The following is a 17,665-nucleotide window of genomic DNA, read 5'->3' as shown; positions in this document are numbered from 1 at the left end:
AGGTACTAGTGACTGTATTCCAAGTTCATGTAGTTAACTCAATATAATAACTCTATAGATTTACGTAATTTATTTTCGTTCAATTTTAATTTTATATTTTTAGATATCCTTAACTTTAAAACAAAGACTTAAATGTGTGAGCATCTTAATGTACCTCTCTTCCCCCTCGTCACTATTGCTGACACTGTTGTCTCATGTCCCCATGCCCAGTCGTCTCCTCCTCCCCTCCTTATTGCCGCTGCCGTCTCCTCCTCCCCATCTCGCGCCTAAATGAAATGATAGTATCAAATATATCAAAAATGTAATGGGATGACAACACCTAACAGAAGGCAGATTAAATTTTCTCTCTCTAATTAATACATCTAACCATTTTTTTTATTTAATTATCATATTATTTAATTTAATACTTATATCTATATTTTCTCTTTCTAAGTAAACACGTTAATCAGCAAATCTTACAGTTCCATATCAACTAAGAAATATGTCATCATAGTCGAGACGATTGAAATATTAATACTTGTTTTTATATTTTTTTTTTGAATAAGCTTTCTAGATATAATTTCCACTTTATATCAAGAGATTTATTCCAATGGGGGAAGCCAAGTTGAGAGCGAAAGAAATGCTCATTTAATTCCTAAACTTCTCTAATTATGGAGAAAATCTTGAGCATTAGGATATTAGGGTGACACTTGGCTTTTGTTTTTGAGGTTTGAATTTTGGAGTCCAACAAACAAGAGTAAAATAGTCCCAAGTAGAAAATTCTGGAATAGGACAGGTGTTCAATTATGGTTACGTTTAACGCTTTCCTACTTCGAAGTAAACCGGATTCGAGAAACAACGATTTCAATGAAGAAGCCCAGCCGGAACGATTTTTATATACTCATTGGGCAGCACGTTCTTCTCTGGATTTTATTGGTCCACGTCGGCTCATTTGACACGAAGATCCTATACAATTGGTCCACGTAAGCACGGGTGACACAATGCTCACTCGAGTTTGCAATGAATCATACTCGAGAGTTGATTGGTCCACGTCATTTTCCATGACGAGTTTACTCTGCACGATTACGAAGTTGGTATATAATGCGCTCCTCTCCACCGTTATTCAGATACACATAACTCCATTACACTCAGCGGAGAAGGGAGGAGAAAAAGAAAAAAAACACTTTCAAAGGCGACGAAGCCAAGTCCGACTGTCGTGCTTCGCAGCAATGGCTGATGCGTTGAAGAAACGCGCATCTTGGACTCTGTTTGGGATCGTTTTGCTAGGTCAGAATTACTTTGGTTCTTTCTGTTCAGATTTCTTTTAATAACTGAGATCTAGCATTTCCGTCTACTTAGGTCTTAGATTTATGTTATCCATCTGTCTTCGCTTAACTATTCGTTAACATCGAACAATATTTTTCGAGAATTTTAGGATATTAGAGGTGCAAGTCCATAGCATTAATTTTTGTTTGTTAGTGACTGATCCTCTGCATCCAAGTTCGTAGTTTTAGCTCACATCGTGGTGGTTTCATGTTAGATCTGGTATACTATAGAGATGAGCTCGGAGAAATCAGTTTCCTCTTCTTTGTTTAGGTTCAGTATAATAATGATATTATCTGAATCCTTAAGCACGTAGAGATGCGAATTTGGCATTGCTCAAATAATATTTTTCCCCTTTTATAAACGGAGGTAAATGGTAGTATTGTATGCGGTCCGATTCGTTTGTACGTCTAACGTCTGTAGTTAATGGAAGCTTCTATGCGTGGATTGGGAGTCTTAATCATGTCTTGGCGTGTTTCAAGTTACCATAATATGTTGTTGCTACTCTACCAGAAGCGAAGTGAAATTGCATCGTAGTATTACTAGTATAATTTAATCGTGAAGATCTATAAGTTTGGATTTTACTTTGTTACCTCCTTGGAGTTAATAGTCAGGAAAAACATAACGTGGTCTTTGATTTCAGGATCACTTGAAATAACTCGATTTATGCTTGATCCTTGAACAGGAAGTTTATTTGCATATTCCATAGCAACGGAGGAGGCTCCTAAAATTGGAACAGTTATTGGCATAGATCTTGGTACAACCTACTCATGTGTTGGTGTTTACAAGAATGGTCATGTTGAAATTATCGCAAATGATCAAGGTAACCGCATCACACCCTCGTGGGTTGCGTTTACCGACAATGAGAGGTTGATCGGTGAAGCTGCCAAGAATTTGGCAGCTGTTAATCCAGAGAGGACCATCTTTGACGTCAAGAGACTTATTGGCAGAAAGTAATTTCTCCTCTGTTTTTTTTCTTATTCTCATAATCTGTTGTTATGTTCATTATTAGGACCTAACTAATGCTGCTCCAACAGGTTTGAGGATAAAGAAGTTCAGAAGGACATGAAACTTGTTCCATACAAGATTGTGAACAAGGATGGAAAACCCTACATTGAGGTTAAAATCAAGGATGGTGAGACCAAGGTGTTCAGCCCTGAAGAAATCAGTGCCATGATCTTGACAAAAATGAAGGAAACAGCTGAGGCTTACCTTGGGAAGAAAATCAAGGATGCTGTTGTTACTGTTCCTGGTAAGACTTTGTGCCAAATCCTTTTGTGTGTGTGAGAACTGAGAACATTGAGCAATTACTGAATCTTTTTGCTTCTCTTTTGCAGCTTACTTCAATGATGCTCAGAGGCAGGCTACTAAAGACGCTGGAATGATTGCTGGTTTGAATGTTGTGAGAATTATTAATGAACCAACTGCAGCAGCAATTGCGTATGGTTTGGATAAGAAAGGTGGTGAAAAGAACATTCTTGTCTTTGATCTTGGTGGTGGAACTTTTGATGTCAGTATCTTGACCATTGACAATGGTGTGTTTGAGGTTCTTGCAACAAATGGAGACACCCATTTGGGAGGTAAGCTGATTGCATGATCCCTTTATTATTTTCTCATTGTAGTCTTACGACCTGATTATGATCTAGATATAAAAGATTGGAATACGGTTCTTTTGCTCACACAACTTATAATGAAACATCACAATTATTTTCTGAAGAAACTGTCCATTGAGGAACTTGTTCATGGAATAGTGATAAAAAATCAAGTTTTTTCTCCATAAGTTATCGGAACCTGTTAAAAGGCTTCTGCAAATTCTCTCCCATTTTTTGCCAAATGATTATGACCCAAGTACACTGTAGAATATTATACCTAACCAGTTTACTTTATGAGGCGTTGACTGGGATTTTAAATTGGCATTCTAGTTTTATTTCAAGGACTTAGGTGAGTCATTCAGTGCACTATACTCCACAACCAACATTATTCTTTTGCAATCATCAGGTGAGGACTTTGATCAAAGGGTGATGGAATATTTCATTAAGTTGATCAAGAAGAAGCACAGCAAGGACATCAGCAAGGACAACAGAGCACTTGGCAAGTTGAGGAGAGAATGTGAGCGTGCAAAGAGAGCTTTGAGCAGTCAGCACCAGGTCCGCGTGGAGATTGAGTCTCTCTTTGATGGTGTAGATTTCTCTGAGCCTCTTACAAGGGCTCGTTTTGAGGAACTGAACAATGATTTATTCAGAAAGACCATGGGTCCAGTTAAGAAGGCCATGGATGATGCTGGTCTTGAAAAACGTCAAATTGATGAAATTGTTCTTGTTGGTGGAAGCACTAGGATTCCCAAGATTCAACAGCTTCTCAAGGACTACTTTGATGGAAAGGAGCCCAACAAGGGAGTCAACCCTGATGAGGCTGTTGCTTTCGGTGCTGCTGTCCAAGGAGGAATTTTGAGTGGCGAGGGAGGCGATGAGACCAAAGGTACTTGCCTTTATAATTGATAGTGTGGCTTCACTCTACCAACACTACCTTCGATAAAATAACTACTGCTGACCCACATTAGAAAGTTTGTGGTTGAAGCTTTTCTTACTAACTGTGCTATTCTTGCATCAGATATTCTTCTCTTGGATGTGGCACCATTGACCCTTGGTATTGAAACTGTTGGAGGAGTGATGACCAAATTGATTCCAAGGAACACTGTCATTCCAACCAAGAAATCACAAGTTTTTACCACTTACCAGGACCAACAAACTACTGTCACAATCCAGGTATACACAATGAAAATTTCAAGAAACGCGCTAATTTTTTTTTGGAGAAAATAACATTGAGATACATGCTGTTTCAAAGGTCTTTGAGGGTGAACGGAGCCTTACAAAGGACTGTAGGTTGCTTGGGAAATTTGACCTGACAGGAATTGCACCAGCCCCAAGGTTCGCATCTGCTTGTTTTAATCTATTAGAAAGTTGTATGACTTTTTGTATTACCGTTTCTGACTTAATTTTGTGAACAGGGGAACCCCTCAAATTGAAGTCACCTTTGAAGTTGATGCTAATGGTATCCTGAATGTCAAGGCTGAAGACAAGGCCTCTGGGCGATCAGAGAAGATCACAATCACCAACGACAAAGGTCGTTTGAGCCAGGAAGAGATTGAACGGATGGTGAAGGAAGCTGAGGAATTCGCCGAGGAAGACAAGAAGGTGAAGGAAAGAATTGATGCCCGAAACAGCCTAGAGACTTATGTCTATAATATGAGGAACCAGATCAATGACAAGGACAAGCTAGCAGACAAATTGGAGTCGGATGAGAAGGAGAAGATCGAGACAGCAACCAAGGAGGCCCTTGAGTGGATGGATGACAATCAGAACGCTGAAAAGGAGGAGTACGACGAGAAGCTGAAGGAGGTTGAGGCAGTGTGCAATCCTATCATCACTGCTGTCTATCAGAGGTCTGGTGGAGCCCCGAGTGAGAAAATGGAAGATGAAGAGGATGATGCCCATGATGAACTGTGAAAGGCAAGGGAAGGTTTGTAGGTGTTTTAGGTCTCGAATTTCACTGATTGGAGATGTTGGTGAAGTAACTTGCGTTTTAAAAAAGTTTTGATGAGGACTAGAATGATATGCAGTAACAGGGAATGGGTTCGGAACTTTCTTTCTTGTATTATTTTGTGGATATTGCAATCCCCGTGATCTGTCGTAATCTGGATTTTGATCAATATGAATTCAAGGTCTACTTCTAATTTGAGGATTCAATGCATTGCATTTTTTTTTTGTTAAATACATACAGATCCATTTAGGAGTGTTAGTGGTTGAGGATAATTATGCACCGGATCAGCAAAACCGTACACTAGAATTAGTTATTATCAGCGTGCTTTTTATAACCATATCATTTTTGAAGGTACTACATATTATTCCTGTCCTCATTTGGTGAAATGATCAGAAAAGTGTATTAGTTGTACTTTTATCATGCGGCAGGGGAACAAATGAATTTATGATAGTAGTAATTTCTATAGTCCTATTCACATCCAAATGTTGTAAAATGTCGACTTCAGTACTTGTAGGTTTTGTGTGGCTCAGGTATAGTTATTTTGGGTTTGATTCAATAATACGAGCACTATCTCAACAAAATACTGTTACTCTAGTAGTAATAACCAGAACTTGAGATAAAAGGCAGGTTTTCATTAAAAAACAGTTAATATTACCTGGTATGCAATGTTCAATAATAGCGTAATGGTAATATTCAGTACATTTACAAGTGTATAGTAATTCAATAAAGTATTACAAACTTTCCTTTGAATAGCTAAAAAAGGAAGCATGCCCTACAAAATTAAATACTACTCCTGGTCCGTCCACTTTTGCCATTTTCGTCTACCTCCCAAAAATTATCCACTTTCATTTTTTTATCATAAATGGTAAGCATGCGCAATGTGCCCAATTCCCCTCATACATGCAATCCCCATAACCTGAAAAAGCTTCGCACCCTTAAGAATGTTAAGATCTTAGACTTATTTAAATGTTTGATAAAAAGTTTATAAGAAAAAAAAACATACTCACTTGGAAGTAGGATCCACATTAATGTGATGGGACAAGTTGTGATGAGTACACATTCATGGCGTGAACCGGGCCGCAGTCCAAGCCATATTCATTTGGCAAGGCCGGTCCAGCACTTGCTTCAAGTTTCAACAAAGAATATGCAACAAAATCACCACCAAAAACGCACCACAACGTCCAACTCGAACTCCACCGCCCCCATTCACCGCCGCCTTGAGAATCCCGACGTGGTAGGCGGGCGTGAGATCGGGGCGGAACAAGCCAAAGCTCCTCTCGCAGACGGGGCCGGGCTTGAGATCCTCATCAAAAAGCGCAAAAATATACGTCTCGAAAGTCCTATTCGGCATGAGCGGCGTCCCAACCCCCGACGCCACGTGTCGCATCACCATGCTATTATACTCGGCCGCGGTCCCCGCATCCGCCCCCAGCTGCCCCGCCTCCCCCCTGGACGGCCACCCCGTCTCCGCTATCACCACGTCCACGTCATCAAACCCCAGCCGCCTCATGGCCGAGAACACCGCGTCCAGCTGCGCGTCCACCATGTTCCCGTACACCAACCCCGTCTCCCCATCCACCACCCCCTCGTTCGCCCGAAAGAGCGCGTAGTCCAACGTCTCCTCCGTGGCTCCGAAGAAGGGATACGGATTGATCATGAACGCCGAATCCGTCAATCTCAAGAAACTAAGCAGAGGTCGGATGACGTACACATCATACCTGCAAAATAAAATTACTAGTAGTAGTAATATTTTTAGATACTTAATAGGGGCATTAAATTTGATTAAATCCACACATACCCCTGCCTAAACCTTCCTGCCGAGGGGGGGCTGGAGTTGGAGAGTATCCCTAGGGAATGCGGGGTGGAGATCTTGATCCGACCGTGCAGGGACTCCTCCACGAGGGCCGCGTGGAGGGCCTGCATTGCTGGGACCAGGCTCGTTATCAGGAGCCTGTTTCCAGTGGAGAGGACCTCGTTTCCCACGAGGACTCGGACGATGTTTGTGGAGCGGGCGTGAGGGAGGATGTTGCTTCTCACCCATTCCTGGGCGAGATACGGCTTTGTCAGCCCTGGGATCTCGTCCGTGGGGACGGTCACGGTGACTGCTATCCCCGTGTGGGCGAATGCGGTCACCGTTGCCCTATCGGAGTCGAACAGTCTCACGCGGTTGATGGTGGTGGAGTTTGCCAGGAATCGGGCCACTTGTGCCGCCGGAGGGAGGTTGTCCGCCACCCTGCCGTAGTTGACGCCGATGAGCCCCTCCCTACCTGCTACCAAACACAGCAGTAATACTAATTTTAATTTTATGAGTCTCTCCATTTTTGTTGTGATTGGAATTAGGTAGCAACAACAACATGAGTGCATGTAGGAGATGCTTTTCTTTGTGTAGATGCAAAACATAATTCATGAGTGTGATTGAGAAAAAGCATATCAAGAGCTTCTTCATCTGCTTTAGGCAACACTAATCATGAACTCCAAGTGTTCATATTTTATTTGGAAAAACCCAACTTTCTCTTTCTGAAATATACAATCCATGCATTCTGTATATAAACAAACAATATTAAGAAAAGTTAGAAATTTAGAAGGGAAGGGATACTTTTGTAGACTTGATGATGAAGAGAGGTGTATCACAAGGAAAGAATATAGCATCCTTCAGCTATAACATTACTTGCCCAAATGAGCATCTCACAAATGAAGCAGATGCACTTCAAAACTCATATATGTTGTACGTAGCATTCTGCATCTTTTTGGAATACTCATTTGAGCAAGAAATGTTATTTGGAGGATTGATTAACACCTCTCTCTCTCAATGATATTTGTGTATATGTATATAGATCTCCTATGCCTTGCTAGGAAGTCTCTGATACATGCATATATATGGAAAAACATTTGTGAATATTATTATATGATTAATAATGATCATGTGACTAAGTAGTGTTGAACTAGCTAGGTTTTACCAACCTTTCTCCGGCCTAATCTTTTGTACCAGTGTACTGGATTTATATTCATGTTTTAGACTTAACATAAAAATAGTTAGGTGACATTTTAATTGGCACAATTCGAAAAATGAATTAAATCTTCTAATGATATCAAGTGTATATAAAGTTTATATAGAAACAAATTAAACTTTTGTAATCAATTTTGATACAAGTACTATAATAACCACTAATTATGAACTTAACCCTAATTACATTTATAAGCTGCGCTGAGTGAACATCCTCTTTTTAAAAATCTAACTAATTGTACGTTTGAGTTCTGCCTGAAACCATTCGTCAAAATTTTCAACTTTGTTTTTTAGAAAATTAAAGGCAATCGTTGAGCAAATCAACAAACAGAATTTTATATAGGTGGGTAAGTTGTTTATGATTTAAATCTAAACTTTTCCACCTTTGTGCAATTTAATTAAACTGGTTAGTTTTAATGCTAATTGTTCTAGATCATCCACCTTTCCCATATTGTCCACTTTTTATTGTGGCTGAACCTAGAGTTAATCAACATTAATTGGTGATTAAAGTTGGATTAAGGAGAAGATTTAAGAAGTATGAAATGCAAGAAAGTTGGTTCATGAGATGGGTAGAGAAGTATAGTTCTGTATTAAGAATGACAGTTAAAATTCATGAGCCAACTACCTAAAGTTCCAGCCTTTAATGGTATAGTAGTTTGGTGACCCAATAAGTTGGGTGAGGAGCACCCGAATATAATCATCAACAAACTTCCTCTCACTAACCATAAATCTTGCATACCAATTTTAAAAACAAGCCACCATAATTATTTGTACATAAAATAAATCCTCAAAAATATATGCACATCCAGGGAATCGAACCCTGGTCAGTACCGTGGGAGGGTACTATGATACCACTACACCAGATGCGCTTTTGTGATTCTTCTTCAAATTTGTATCTCTCATTTTGATGCTAAAGCGTTCTAATTTTATGGGGATCGTCACAAAAATTTTGTTATGCTGTAGATTGACTCATCAAGGGAGTACGTTACATATTCAAAGTATTGAACAAGTAAACATACTAGTCTCTCCATTTACGAAAAATAGTCTTATTTTGTTATTTTTGGATATCCACAAAAGGTAGTCTCATTTTTTAAAATGGAAAGTTTCTCTCTTATACCTTTCTCACTTTTTCTCCTCTCTCGTACTTTACCTACTTTTTCTCTCTGTCTCTCTTACTTTATCCATTTTTTCTCCACTCCTCTCTTACTTTACTAATTTTTCATTAAAATTCGTGTTGTATTTTTTGTGGACGGATGGAGTAATTTGTTAAACCAAAGTGAATGAATAAATGATGGGTTGCTCAGTTGATTCCGGATGGGTAGATTTGGCCCATAACAAGTGTCAAGTGATGGGCGTCCCAAGTGAAATCTTGTCTCATCATTAATAGTCCTGTTTACGCAAAGCTTAAAAAAAATATGTAACCAAAAATGGTGAGTAGAGCTTGGTTGAATGTTGAATACATGTCAGACTAGTGTATGCTTACGTGGCAGTATGTTTTTTAGTTAATGTTGAAATAGTTAAAATAAAAATGATGCTTTTTAAATACCATAACAAGTATTTTATCTGAATTATAGTAATAATGAGGAGTCATATATTATGGTCGAATAGCATTAAGAAAAATTATGAGCCTCAAAATAAAAATAGTCCGGGTCCGGGTCCGGGTCCGGGAAGTCTAATTTGGGCAATTCCCATGATGAAGTAAAGGTCGGGAATGGAATCCTTAGTTTGAAGGCGACGCGATGGCGGATAGCAACGAATCTAACCGTAACAATCTGGCGAGGTGGTTCGGCACCAGCGTCGTGGAGGCATTTTTCTCGTCGCTGGAGCGCTGCGCCTGCGTTAACATCGACGCTGACGACGACGACGACGACAATGACGATCCTCTCTTGATCACCACTTTTTACTCCGATCCATCTTCCTCTTCCTCTGATCAGACCGGGACCGGGACCAGTATTGCCTCCGCCTCTCAGAATGTCCATGCCTGACCGGCTTCATCTCTGATTAGATTTGGTTTATGCATATTCTTTTGTACATATGTGTGTGATTAGGCGATTTAAACGCGATTGAGAGGCACAAATATGTGTTGTGAAAATTAGGAATTACGATTTTTTTTTTTTTTTTGTTTTTGGTCTTATTTCGATGTCTTTGTTTCTCTTCAAGTTGCGAAAAGAGGGCGTTAGAGACATGGAAATCCGAGAACTTGAGTGTTCTGCATTGCTTACATGACTTCTGCGTTGATGGAAACAGCTCATCTTCATGTCTCGTTTATCGGTTTATGAATGAGCCATTACACCATCTGCCCTTAAATATTTTGTTAGTATCGATTTTTTATACATGGACTAATATATATATAGAATGTTGCAAAGTCATCTATATGTTTTATGTGAGCATTGCTCTCATTTAGTCAAAGTTGGCATTATTTATTTATTGCTTTACTAATTACATAAAAATATCAAAGCTCAAATTGTTAATTTTCTCATCTGTCTATATATTTATTGAGGTCATACTAATTGAAGTGCACTTGATCAACCATGCATATTCGAAATTTATCAGCTTCTTAGTGATCAGATTTGCTGAATTGAGTTGACATCTGAACCAAATGTGGTGGATTTTCAGCCTCTGTTAAGACAGATCCCAAATGTGGAAAGTTGTATTAATATGGGTTGAAATCGAACAAGTGTGGGTAAAATATACAAGGAATAATAATACTAGTACTACTATACAACCAACCTATCCATATCTATAGACTATAGTTATGCACATCCTCAAAATTTGAGCAACACCTCTGCATCTGCCTGAATCTTATCGAAGGCTTGTGAATGAATCCCAACAGTGGACAAGTCAATCAATCTTATTCATTATTCACACCACAAAACACATGACACAAGATGCCATTTCCATCTCTGGGCCACACCATCAACTTACACTTTCATCAATCCAACATCATAATTCAGCCCAATCATACAAGTACACCCAACCAACCCCCTACCCCTGCACTCCTTGCCAACTGCCCCTGCCCCATTCGATCGCCATCCCCAAATACTCCTCCCCCGACGTGCTAGGGGGGGTCCTCCCAATACGCCCAAATATGGCTTCGTGCAATCAATTTCCAGCCCACCCGATCACTCTCAACGACCTACCTGTCTTAAAGGGCCACAGGCAAACCATAATTATGGAATGATCTGATCCGTCCATCCCACCCTGAGGTGACTATCACTAACCCCCATGCATGAGAGCTCGATGCGCTCTGGCAGCATGTCTTGAGGAGCTTGTACTGAGATTTACTGATTGGTGATGTCACAGCTTGCGGGCTGGAGACAGGAAGCTTTTCCTCTGGCCAAGTTGCGGATCCCTTTGAGCTGGCGTCCAAGAAATACTCTTGCCCTAAAGAGAGAGTGGATGAGGATGAGAAAGGCAATGGATTTGTCTGCAGTTGGTTCGATTTCAAGCCTTGCGGATCCTCTGCCTTCCTGGTTTTGAAGCCAGGCCATGGTATGGCAACAGAGGCATCTGAGGAGAAGCATTCAAAGGACCTAACTGGTTTTGATTGCGACAAGGAGTCCCCCTGATCGGAGTAGTTCCACATATAAACATTGGAATCGTCTGATGCTGAGACAATATGGTTTCCATCGAAAGTAAATGAAGCAGCGCTCTGGTTTCCAGCATTTCTAGGGCCTGAATACAGAACAGATACAAAAATTGAGCAAATCTCCAAAAAAATGCCCTAGCTACCCTCTTGAATCAAGTGAACTATCACAAAACTGACAATGTCAAAATGATAAACAAAGTTCCGAACAAAATCAAATTAAAGGATGGTGTTAACTCAGTAGATATATTATCTGATAACAAAACCAGAGCTTTTTAGAACCTTACCTTTGTACTTCCCAATCACATTCACCCCATCAATAATTCTAACTTTTGAATCAGCAGATGTGACCAATATTTTGCTTGGATCTTGTGGTAAGAACTGCTTTCACAAAAGATAACGATGTAAGAAACAAAATCATTAAAACAAAAAGATAATAGCTAAAGCAAAAGACAATCTCAAGAAGCACTACACTAGGGAGCAACCTGAAAGCCAGTTATCCTTTTGCAAGCTGACTTCTTCTTACTCGTTAAGCACATCTGAGCTCCCAACTGGAAGTGATTATCTGATCCAAGAAACATGAGCCGCCCAATGATTAGTCAACCCCCATCTCCATTTTGTTACACCTTAATCTACAAGGAAATCTCAAGTCCTACAGCACGTCGACTTCCCTATAATTTTATGGCTTAAAAATCATGCACAAAGACCCACATCAGGAGCTAAGGCTTCAGAGTTTATTATGAAATACTTTGATAAAAAAAAAATACTTTTGTGACATATACGACATGCATAAACACTTTAATCATACAAAAGTCACATTCTCTACTCATTCACAACGTAAAGTATACACAAATGCCTAGAAAGGTTATGCCCAAATGTGGTATATAGACCAAGATGAAACTGTTAACTACTACAATGAAAATGTACCTGATAAGTGAAAAAAGTGGCATGTTCCGGCAATAGAACCAATAATTCCAGCCTGCATTACGAAGCAAACAAATTCATAATCTTGCATTCTGAAGCTGTAAAAATAACACCTTAGGAGCAGTTTTAACAGACCTGGCTATCGGGGCGGTAAGAAATTGCACTGATAATCTCCCTTGTTTCGATCCAGTCAACAACTTTACAACCACCAATCGACCAAATCCGGGCCTTCCCATCTATTGAACCACTGATGAAGTAATCATCATTCACAGGGTTAAATTGGATGCAAGTCACTGCATAGCATCAAATTTTTCATTTTAGCAAAGTAAACACACTAGTGTTAAACAAAACTTACATATTAGTTTCTGTGCCCTCCCAAATTAGCTTATTTTGATTAGTTCAGAGACAGAGTTATGCGGCTAGGTGTGTACCATAGTCACTATGCTGGAAAACCTTGAGGCACTGATCAACTCCAACCCGCCAGAGACGAACAGTTTTATCAACAGACGACGACAGTAGACACTGCAAAGGAAAAGCAAACATATCTTTAGTCTCAATGGAAAATTTCAGAAGATAACATAACAAAATGATAACTACATTCTAAGCAAACAACATACATTATCCTTTGACCATGAAAGATCCAAGATCTCCCCACTGTGCCCATGGAACACGTGCAATGGCTTCTCAAAAATTCGAAAGACCTTTGAAGGGAAGACTATACAAGCCGATTCGTGTGTTCTTCCCCGGCTCTTGGACTTGTTAACTTTATCCTTTTCCACCATCAAAGGCCCCAATTCAGATAGATGATTGACGGAGAAATACACACACGATGGATCTGCATCCGGGATGTCAACTGTATCCAATCTCTCATCCTCCACCACCTGCCAGATTCTGACAATCTTATCTTCACCAGCACTAGCAAGGTACTGTCCATCAAAGCTGAATTTCAAAGCTGTGATCGGCCCCTTGTGCGCTTGAATTTCTTGCCCACTAAAGAGGGCGGAAAGCTCCTTCAATCTCCTCTGACAATGGCGAACCCTAACTCTCCAGATCCTTGACCCCTGCATCTGGCTTACGCCACAAGATCGAACACTCTCCTCTCTCGTACCCCCACTCATCATACATGTCATCGAACGCAATCTACGCAGCCACCTCTTCTTCAAATTACTCCTTGATTTTGGTGTATTTACACTAGCCTCATTTCCCCTGTCCCCAATTTCATCAACTGTGGAAGGCAATTGAGATGAAGAATCCATTTCCGGAGATGAGAGCAGCCACTCCAATCCCATCAATCGAGAATCTCCCCTCCTCTCATTCTCAAACTCACATCCACCACTAGCATTCCCATCCCCATTTCTACACAATCCCAGATCATCCGTGTCCCAACTCGACACAGATGAACGGCTCGAAGAGAACTCATCTTCACTACCATAAGCTCTCAGCACGGCTCCACTATCCTCCAAAACTCTTCCAGTATCTCCCATCACACAATTATCTACAGCTTGACTCTCAATCTCACCTAGGCTGATCCCAACCTGTTTGAAAAAATTCTCACGGCGCTCACCGACACTCTGTGGAGCATTAATCCACACCTCATATTCCCGATTCCGAAATTTGGGCTCTTCACCAATGTGCTCCAGCGCGTCAAAAAATTGAGAATCTTCGTCGGTGGTGAAGCTATCCATGATCTCTTAAGCTCAACCCATGAAAAATAATTGCAAGACCTAGGCAATGTGCTTATCCCTTTCCGAGATACAACCTTTAAACAACAAAGAGAAGCTTTAAAAAATGAGGTAGAAACAAAGGAAGATGCACCACAACCAATGTTTCAGCAAATAAACAAATACATAAACTACTGCTAATTATCGCAATAAAAATATGGGGGGAGAGAGAGCAATAGATCCAACATGGATCCCAATCCACACACATTGAACCTGGTGTCCCACATTTAGATATCTTCTCACATCAAAGAAGCGAACTCGATTACGTTTTTTAATACTACTACTGTTATTCCTGAAATTTTAGCTCCAGGTTTTCCCATAAAATGAAACATCTAGCAACACCCATTACCAAAAAATAGTTTTTTTTTTTTTTTTAAAGTACGAAACCATATTGACAAATAGTAAGAAGGATAATCCTCATTCGAATTCCACGAGAAAGTGTAGGAACGGAAAGATGAAAAGTATAGGGAGAGAGAAGATTGGCTCACTCACATGCGCAGTTTGATAGAAGAGAATTGCAGGGTGGAGAAGAGAGAGAGAGAGAGAGAGAGTGAGTTGCTTGCTCTCTACAACGGAAGCAACGATAACGAGTGACCATTAAAAGCAGTTTGTAAAAGGGGAGGATTTGGAATTATTGCTAAATTGATGGATCGGATTGTAGCGAGGATGAAAGTTGTGATGTAAAAAAGGAAAAAAGCATAAAATCTCGATATCCGTGAATGAGGATGGCCCGAGAAACGAGATTTTGAGCTCAGTTTTTGTGCATACTAAATATGCCAACTACCATACACACCCCTATTTTTTCCGACATTTCTTTTTTTATATTGTGGGTAAATAAAGCAAATATCACTATTTTTTTTATTACAATAAGATGTAATTATATGGTAATTTGTTACAAAAATATAATGTGCTCTTCTCAATCAAATTGCATTTTGATCACATTATTGCAATATGTAATCTGAAATTGTAAAAATGTGTGAAAGTTCATACATAATTGACAAATGATCTACTTCTCATTAAATTACAAAATTTTACATGATAACGCGTAAGCTAGTCGTAACAAAATTCTTTGTAATATTTATTTTAACAAGATTATAGTAGTAATTAATGATTACGGTAGCAACAATAAGGATTTTTCAAGTTATTTTGTTTGTTAACCACTTGGTGCTGCGGCTGCCTATCTAGAAAATGTAGTACATGTGACATTGAAATATATACTGTATATATTTCCCAATAATGGACTCGTGGGATATTTCTTGTGTTTGCCATATTTAAATAATTGTGAAATAAATTATGAGTTAAATTGTGTGATTCCAGGCTATTCCCCCTTTTTTTTTCTTTACTGTTTTGTGTAATACTCCTATCATAATGTGGAAAAGTAAACTTTATACATTGAATATATACACTTTCTATCAATCATTCACATCCTAGATGTACAAATATATTTTGAGATAGATGGGTTTGTTATCATGAGTTTATTTTTTCCTTTTTTTAACCCAACTCATTTAATTTGCTGTCGATTGATCACTATACACTAATTGCTCAGTTATCCATCCATATTTGAATATCATTTCGATATAAATCACTTTATATATGTCTTTCAAAAAAATCGTGCATCCTAAAAATGTAGCTAATGGAGTAGTATTTAACAAACAAACAGAAATTAAACCCCAGTGTAACGAACATCGTAATTTGACAAACCGAGTGATTTCAATAACTTATGAAATATAGTAAAACTTGTTTTACATAAACATCAAATATATCATCCATAAACTTGTTATAGAAAATGATTTAATAATGTTCCTAAGTTTTGTAGTACATTTAGGTATATATTTTAATGATAGAGTCTAATAAGTGAATATGGTTGACCCAAGTGGCAAGTAAGTATCCTAAAGAATCAAAGGTTTTTAACCTTTTCTACGTCCATATCGAAGTTTTCCAGAAACTAGTAGTAATAGTAATACGAGTATATACGAAGTGATAGATAACCAAAATTAGATTTAACTAAAGGTGAAAATATCGACACGATCGAGTATATTAAAGCCCATAAATTTATATAATACCCATCACATAATTTAAATAATCCACTTCGGAAAAGTTAACGTTAATGGCCATTTAACTAATCCACACAGAAGTCAGAATATTCAACTTAATTCTAATTGTTCTAGAATCATTTTAAATTGTAGTGTGAGTAGGAAAATTTTGAAGCCAATTTACTGCAAGTAGAAATTTGCTTAAGATTTTACAACTCAATGTTAGCTATCAAGATATTTTGTAAGGTTATCGGTGCCTAATACATAAACTATAGGCATATTTAGGTATTTGTCACGAATTTAGGATGTTAAATTATATTCATAATTAATTCTATCTGATTTTCAAAGTTTTGCCAAATAAAAAATTGACGTATAAAAATTAAAATTATAGAGAAAAACAAATCCGTCGAACCGACATAGACTCACAACTCACAAACCAAACAACCACACAATAAATTTCCACCACACATGTAAGATTTCATTTAGACGAAAACTAATTTCCAATGAAAAAATGGCTACAAGATTAATTTTCATGAATTTTGAATTTTATATGCATGTCCTAATTTATGGGAAACCCCCAATATAGTCACAAATCACAATTCGTGTGCTTTGGCTCCAATAACTATAGTTTGTATGTTTAAAAAAAAAAAAACTATAGTTATGTTCATGCATTATTTTGACAGGAACATATAGTGAAAGAGATATAAGGGATTGACATGGATGATAAATAAAGTTGAATTGAAGAAGATTTGAATTGGTTACTTAATTTAGTGATACACTGCAATTTAATTTAGGTGGCGTGCCTATGCGATAGAGAATGGGCGTGAGTTAATAAATAGGTAGACAAGCCGACAAGTTTGGATAAAATTCCAAAAATGCCCAGATTGTGTTGAAGGGAGGTCAAAACCTATCTGACATATTCTTCAGTTATAGAGGGTATGGGTTGTCATTGCTTCCAATCATCTGTCTTCTCAGACACATTTTACACCTATAAATAATAATTTCACTCATTTATCAATTAGTCAGTATTATAAACGCGAACATTAAAAATAGTATTGTATTGAGAGCATCTCTGGACTTTCCAAAAATACCTTTTGCCACATTATAAGGATCTCCCACGGCACTGCCACGTCATATGAACTTCTCACTGCATAGTGGCGGAATCACGCGGACTTCCCGCAATAAAAAAAAATTCACAAATTCACCAAATTAAACAATTTACGGAATTAAAATTTAGACACGAATATGAGAAAAAGCAACGATTTTATTTATAAAAAAAAGCATACATATGTGTTGAATCTATATAGTTTGCCGCTAGCCGAACGGGGGTCCCGAAGGTATGATATGTTTTTGTTTTAGGCCTTCATTTTCAACGATAATACATGCGTAAGAGTTTTTTAAAAAATCGTACATATAGTGTTTGCAACGAGCCGTATATTTAGAGTTTGCAATGAGATGTATATTTAGAGTTTGCAACGAGCCGTATATAGAGAGTTTGTAAAAAAAATTTAAAAATAGCATCGGACGTCCGTCGGCATGCCACAATGGCGGACGT

At 38.5% G+C, this 17,665-nt stretch overlaps 3 protein-coding genes and 1 non-coding gene across 8 annotated transcripts; 1 reads left to right on the top strand and 3 right to left on the bottom strand.

The window, feature by feature from the left end:
• The first annotated feature begins 1,114 nt into the window (after nucleotides 1-1,114).
• Nucleotides 1,115-5,048, top strand: LOC125204741 (luminal-binding protein 4-like). The gene is made up of 8 exons (XM_048103460.1): nucleotides 1,115-1,266; nucleotides 1,988-2,255; nucleotides 2,340-2,554; nucleotides 2,640-2,882; nucleotides 3,301-3,780; nucleotides 3,913-4,067; nucleotides 4,147-4,229; nucleotides 4,310-5,048. Exons 1-8 carry the CDS (start codon nucleotides 1,209-1,211, stop codon nucleotides 4,806-4,808), a joined length of 2,001 nt encoding a protein of 666 aa, XP_047959417.1. The 5' UTR covers nucleotides 1,115-1,208; the 3' UTR covers nucleotides 4,809-5,048.
• Nucleotides 5,049-5,453: 405 nt separating this feature from the next.
• On the bottom strand, nucleotides 5,454-7,344 carry LOC125204742 (glucan endo-1,3-beta-glucosidase-like). 5 transcript variants are annotated; one of them, XM_048103463.1, is made up of 3 exons: nucleotides 6,641-7,344; nucleotides 5,846-6,560; nucleotides 5,454-5,767 (listed from the first exon to the last, which is right to left on the bottom strand). In XM_048103463.1, exons 1-2 carry the CDS (start codon nucleotides 7,240-7,242, stop codon nucleotides 5,975-5,977), a joined length of 1,188 nt encoding a protein of 395 aa, XP_047959420.1. In that variant the 5' UTR covers nucleotides 7,243-7,344; the 3' UTR covers nucleotides 5,454-5,767; nucleotides 5,846-5,974. The 5 variants fall into 5 exon arrangements, with proteins under 5 accessions (XP_047959420.1, XP_047959421.1, XP_047959422.1 ...); XM_048103464.1 differs by having other exon boundaries at nucleotides 5,454-5,758; XM_048103465.1 differs by having other exon boundaries at nucleotides 5,454-5,776; nucleotides 5,850-6,560.
• A 1,300-nt stretch (nucleotides 7,345-8,644) lies between these two features.
• TRNAG-CCC lies at nucleotides 8,645-8,715 on the bottom strand. Its single transcript has one exon. It is a non-coding gene; the product is annotated as a tRNA-Gly (tRNA).
• A 1,761-nt stretch (nucleotides 8,716-10,476) lies between these two features.
• Nucleotides 10,477-14,716, bottom strand: LOC125207204 (WD repeat-containing protein 44-like). The gene is made up of 8 exons (XM_048106447.1): nucleotides 14,570-14,716; nucleotides 12,974-14,115; nucleotides 12,788-12,878; nucleotides 12,492-12,649; nucleotides 12,360-12,411; nucleotides 11,918-11,997; nucleotides 11,720-11,813; nucleotides 10,477-11,521 (listed from the first exon to the last, which is right to left on the bottom strand). The coding sequence occupies exons 2-8, from the start codon at nucleotides 14,039-14,041 to the stop codon at nucleotides 10,992-10,994; spliced, it is 2,073 nt and encodes a 690-aa protein (XP_047962404.1). The 5' UTR covers nucleotides 14,042-14,115; nucleotides 14,570-14,716; the 3' UTR covers nucleotides 10,477-10,991.
• Nucleotides 14,717-17,665: the final 2,949 nt, after the last annotated feature.

Source organism: Salvia hispanica, chromosome 2, assembly GCF_023119035.1.
Source record: "Salvia hispanica cultivar TCC Black 2014 chromosome 2, UniMelb_Shisp_WGS_1.0, whole genome shotgun sequence".
In the NCBI taxonomy this organism is placed as follows: Eukaryota; Viridiplantae; Streptophyta; class Magnoliopsida; order Lamiales; family Lamiaceae; genus Salvia; species Salvia hispanica.
Note: the sequence above shows the minus strand (reverse complement) of the source record. Positions and strands in the feature narration are given on the sequence as shown.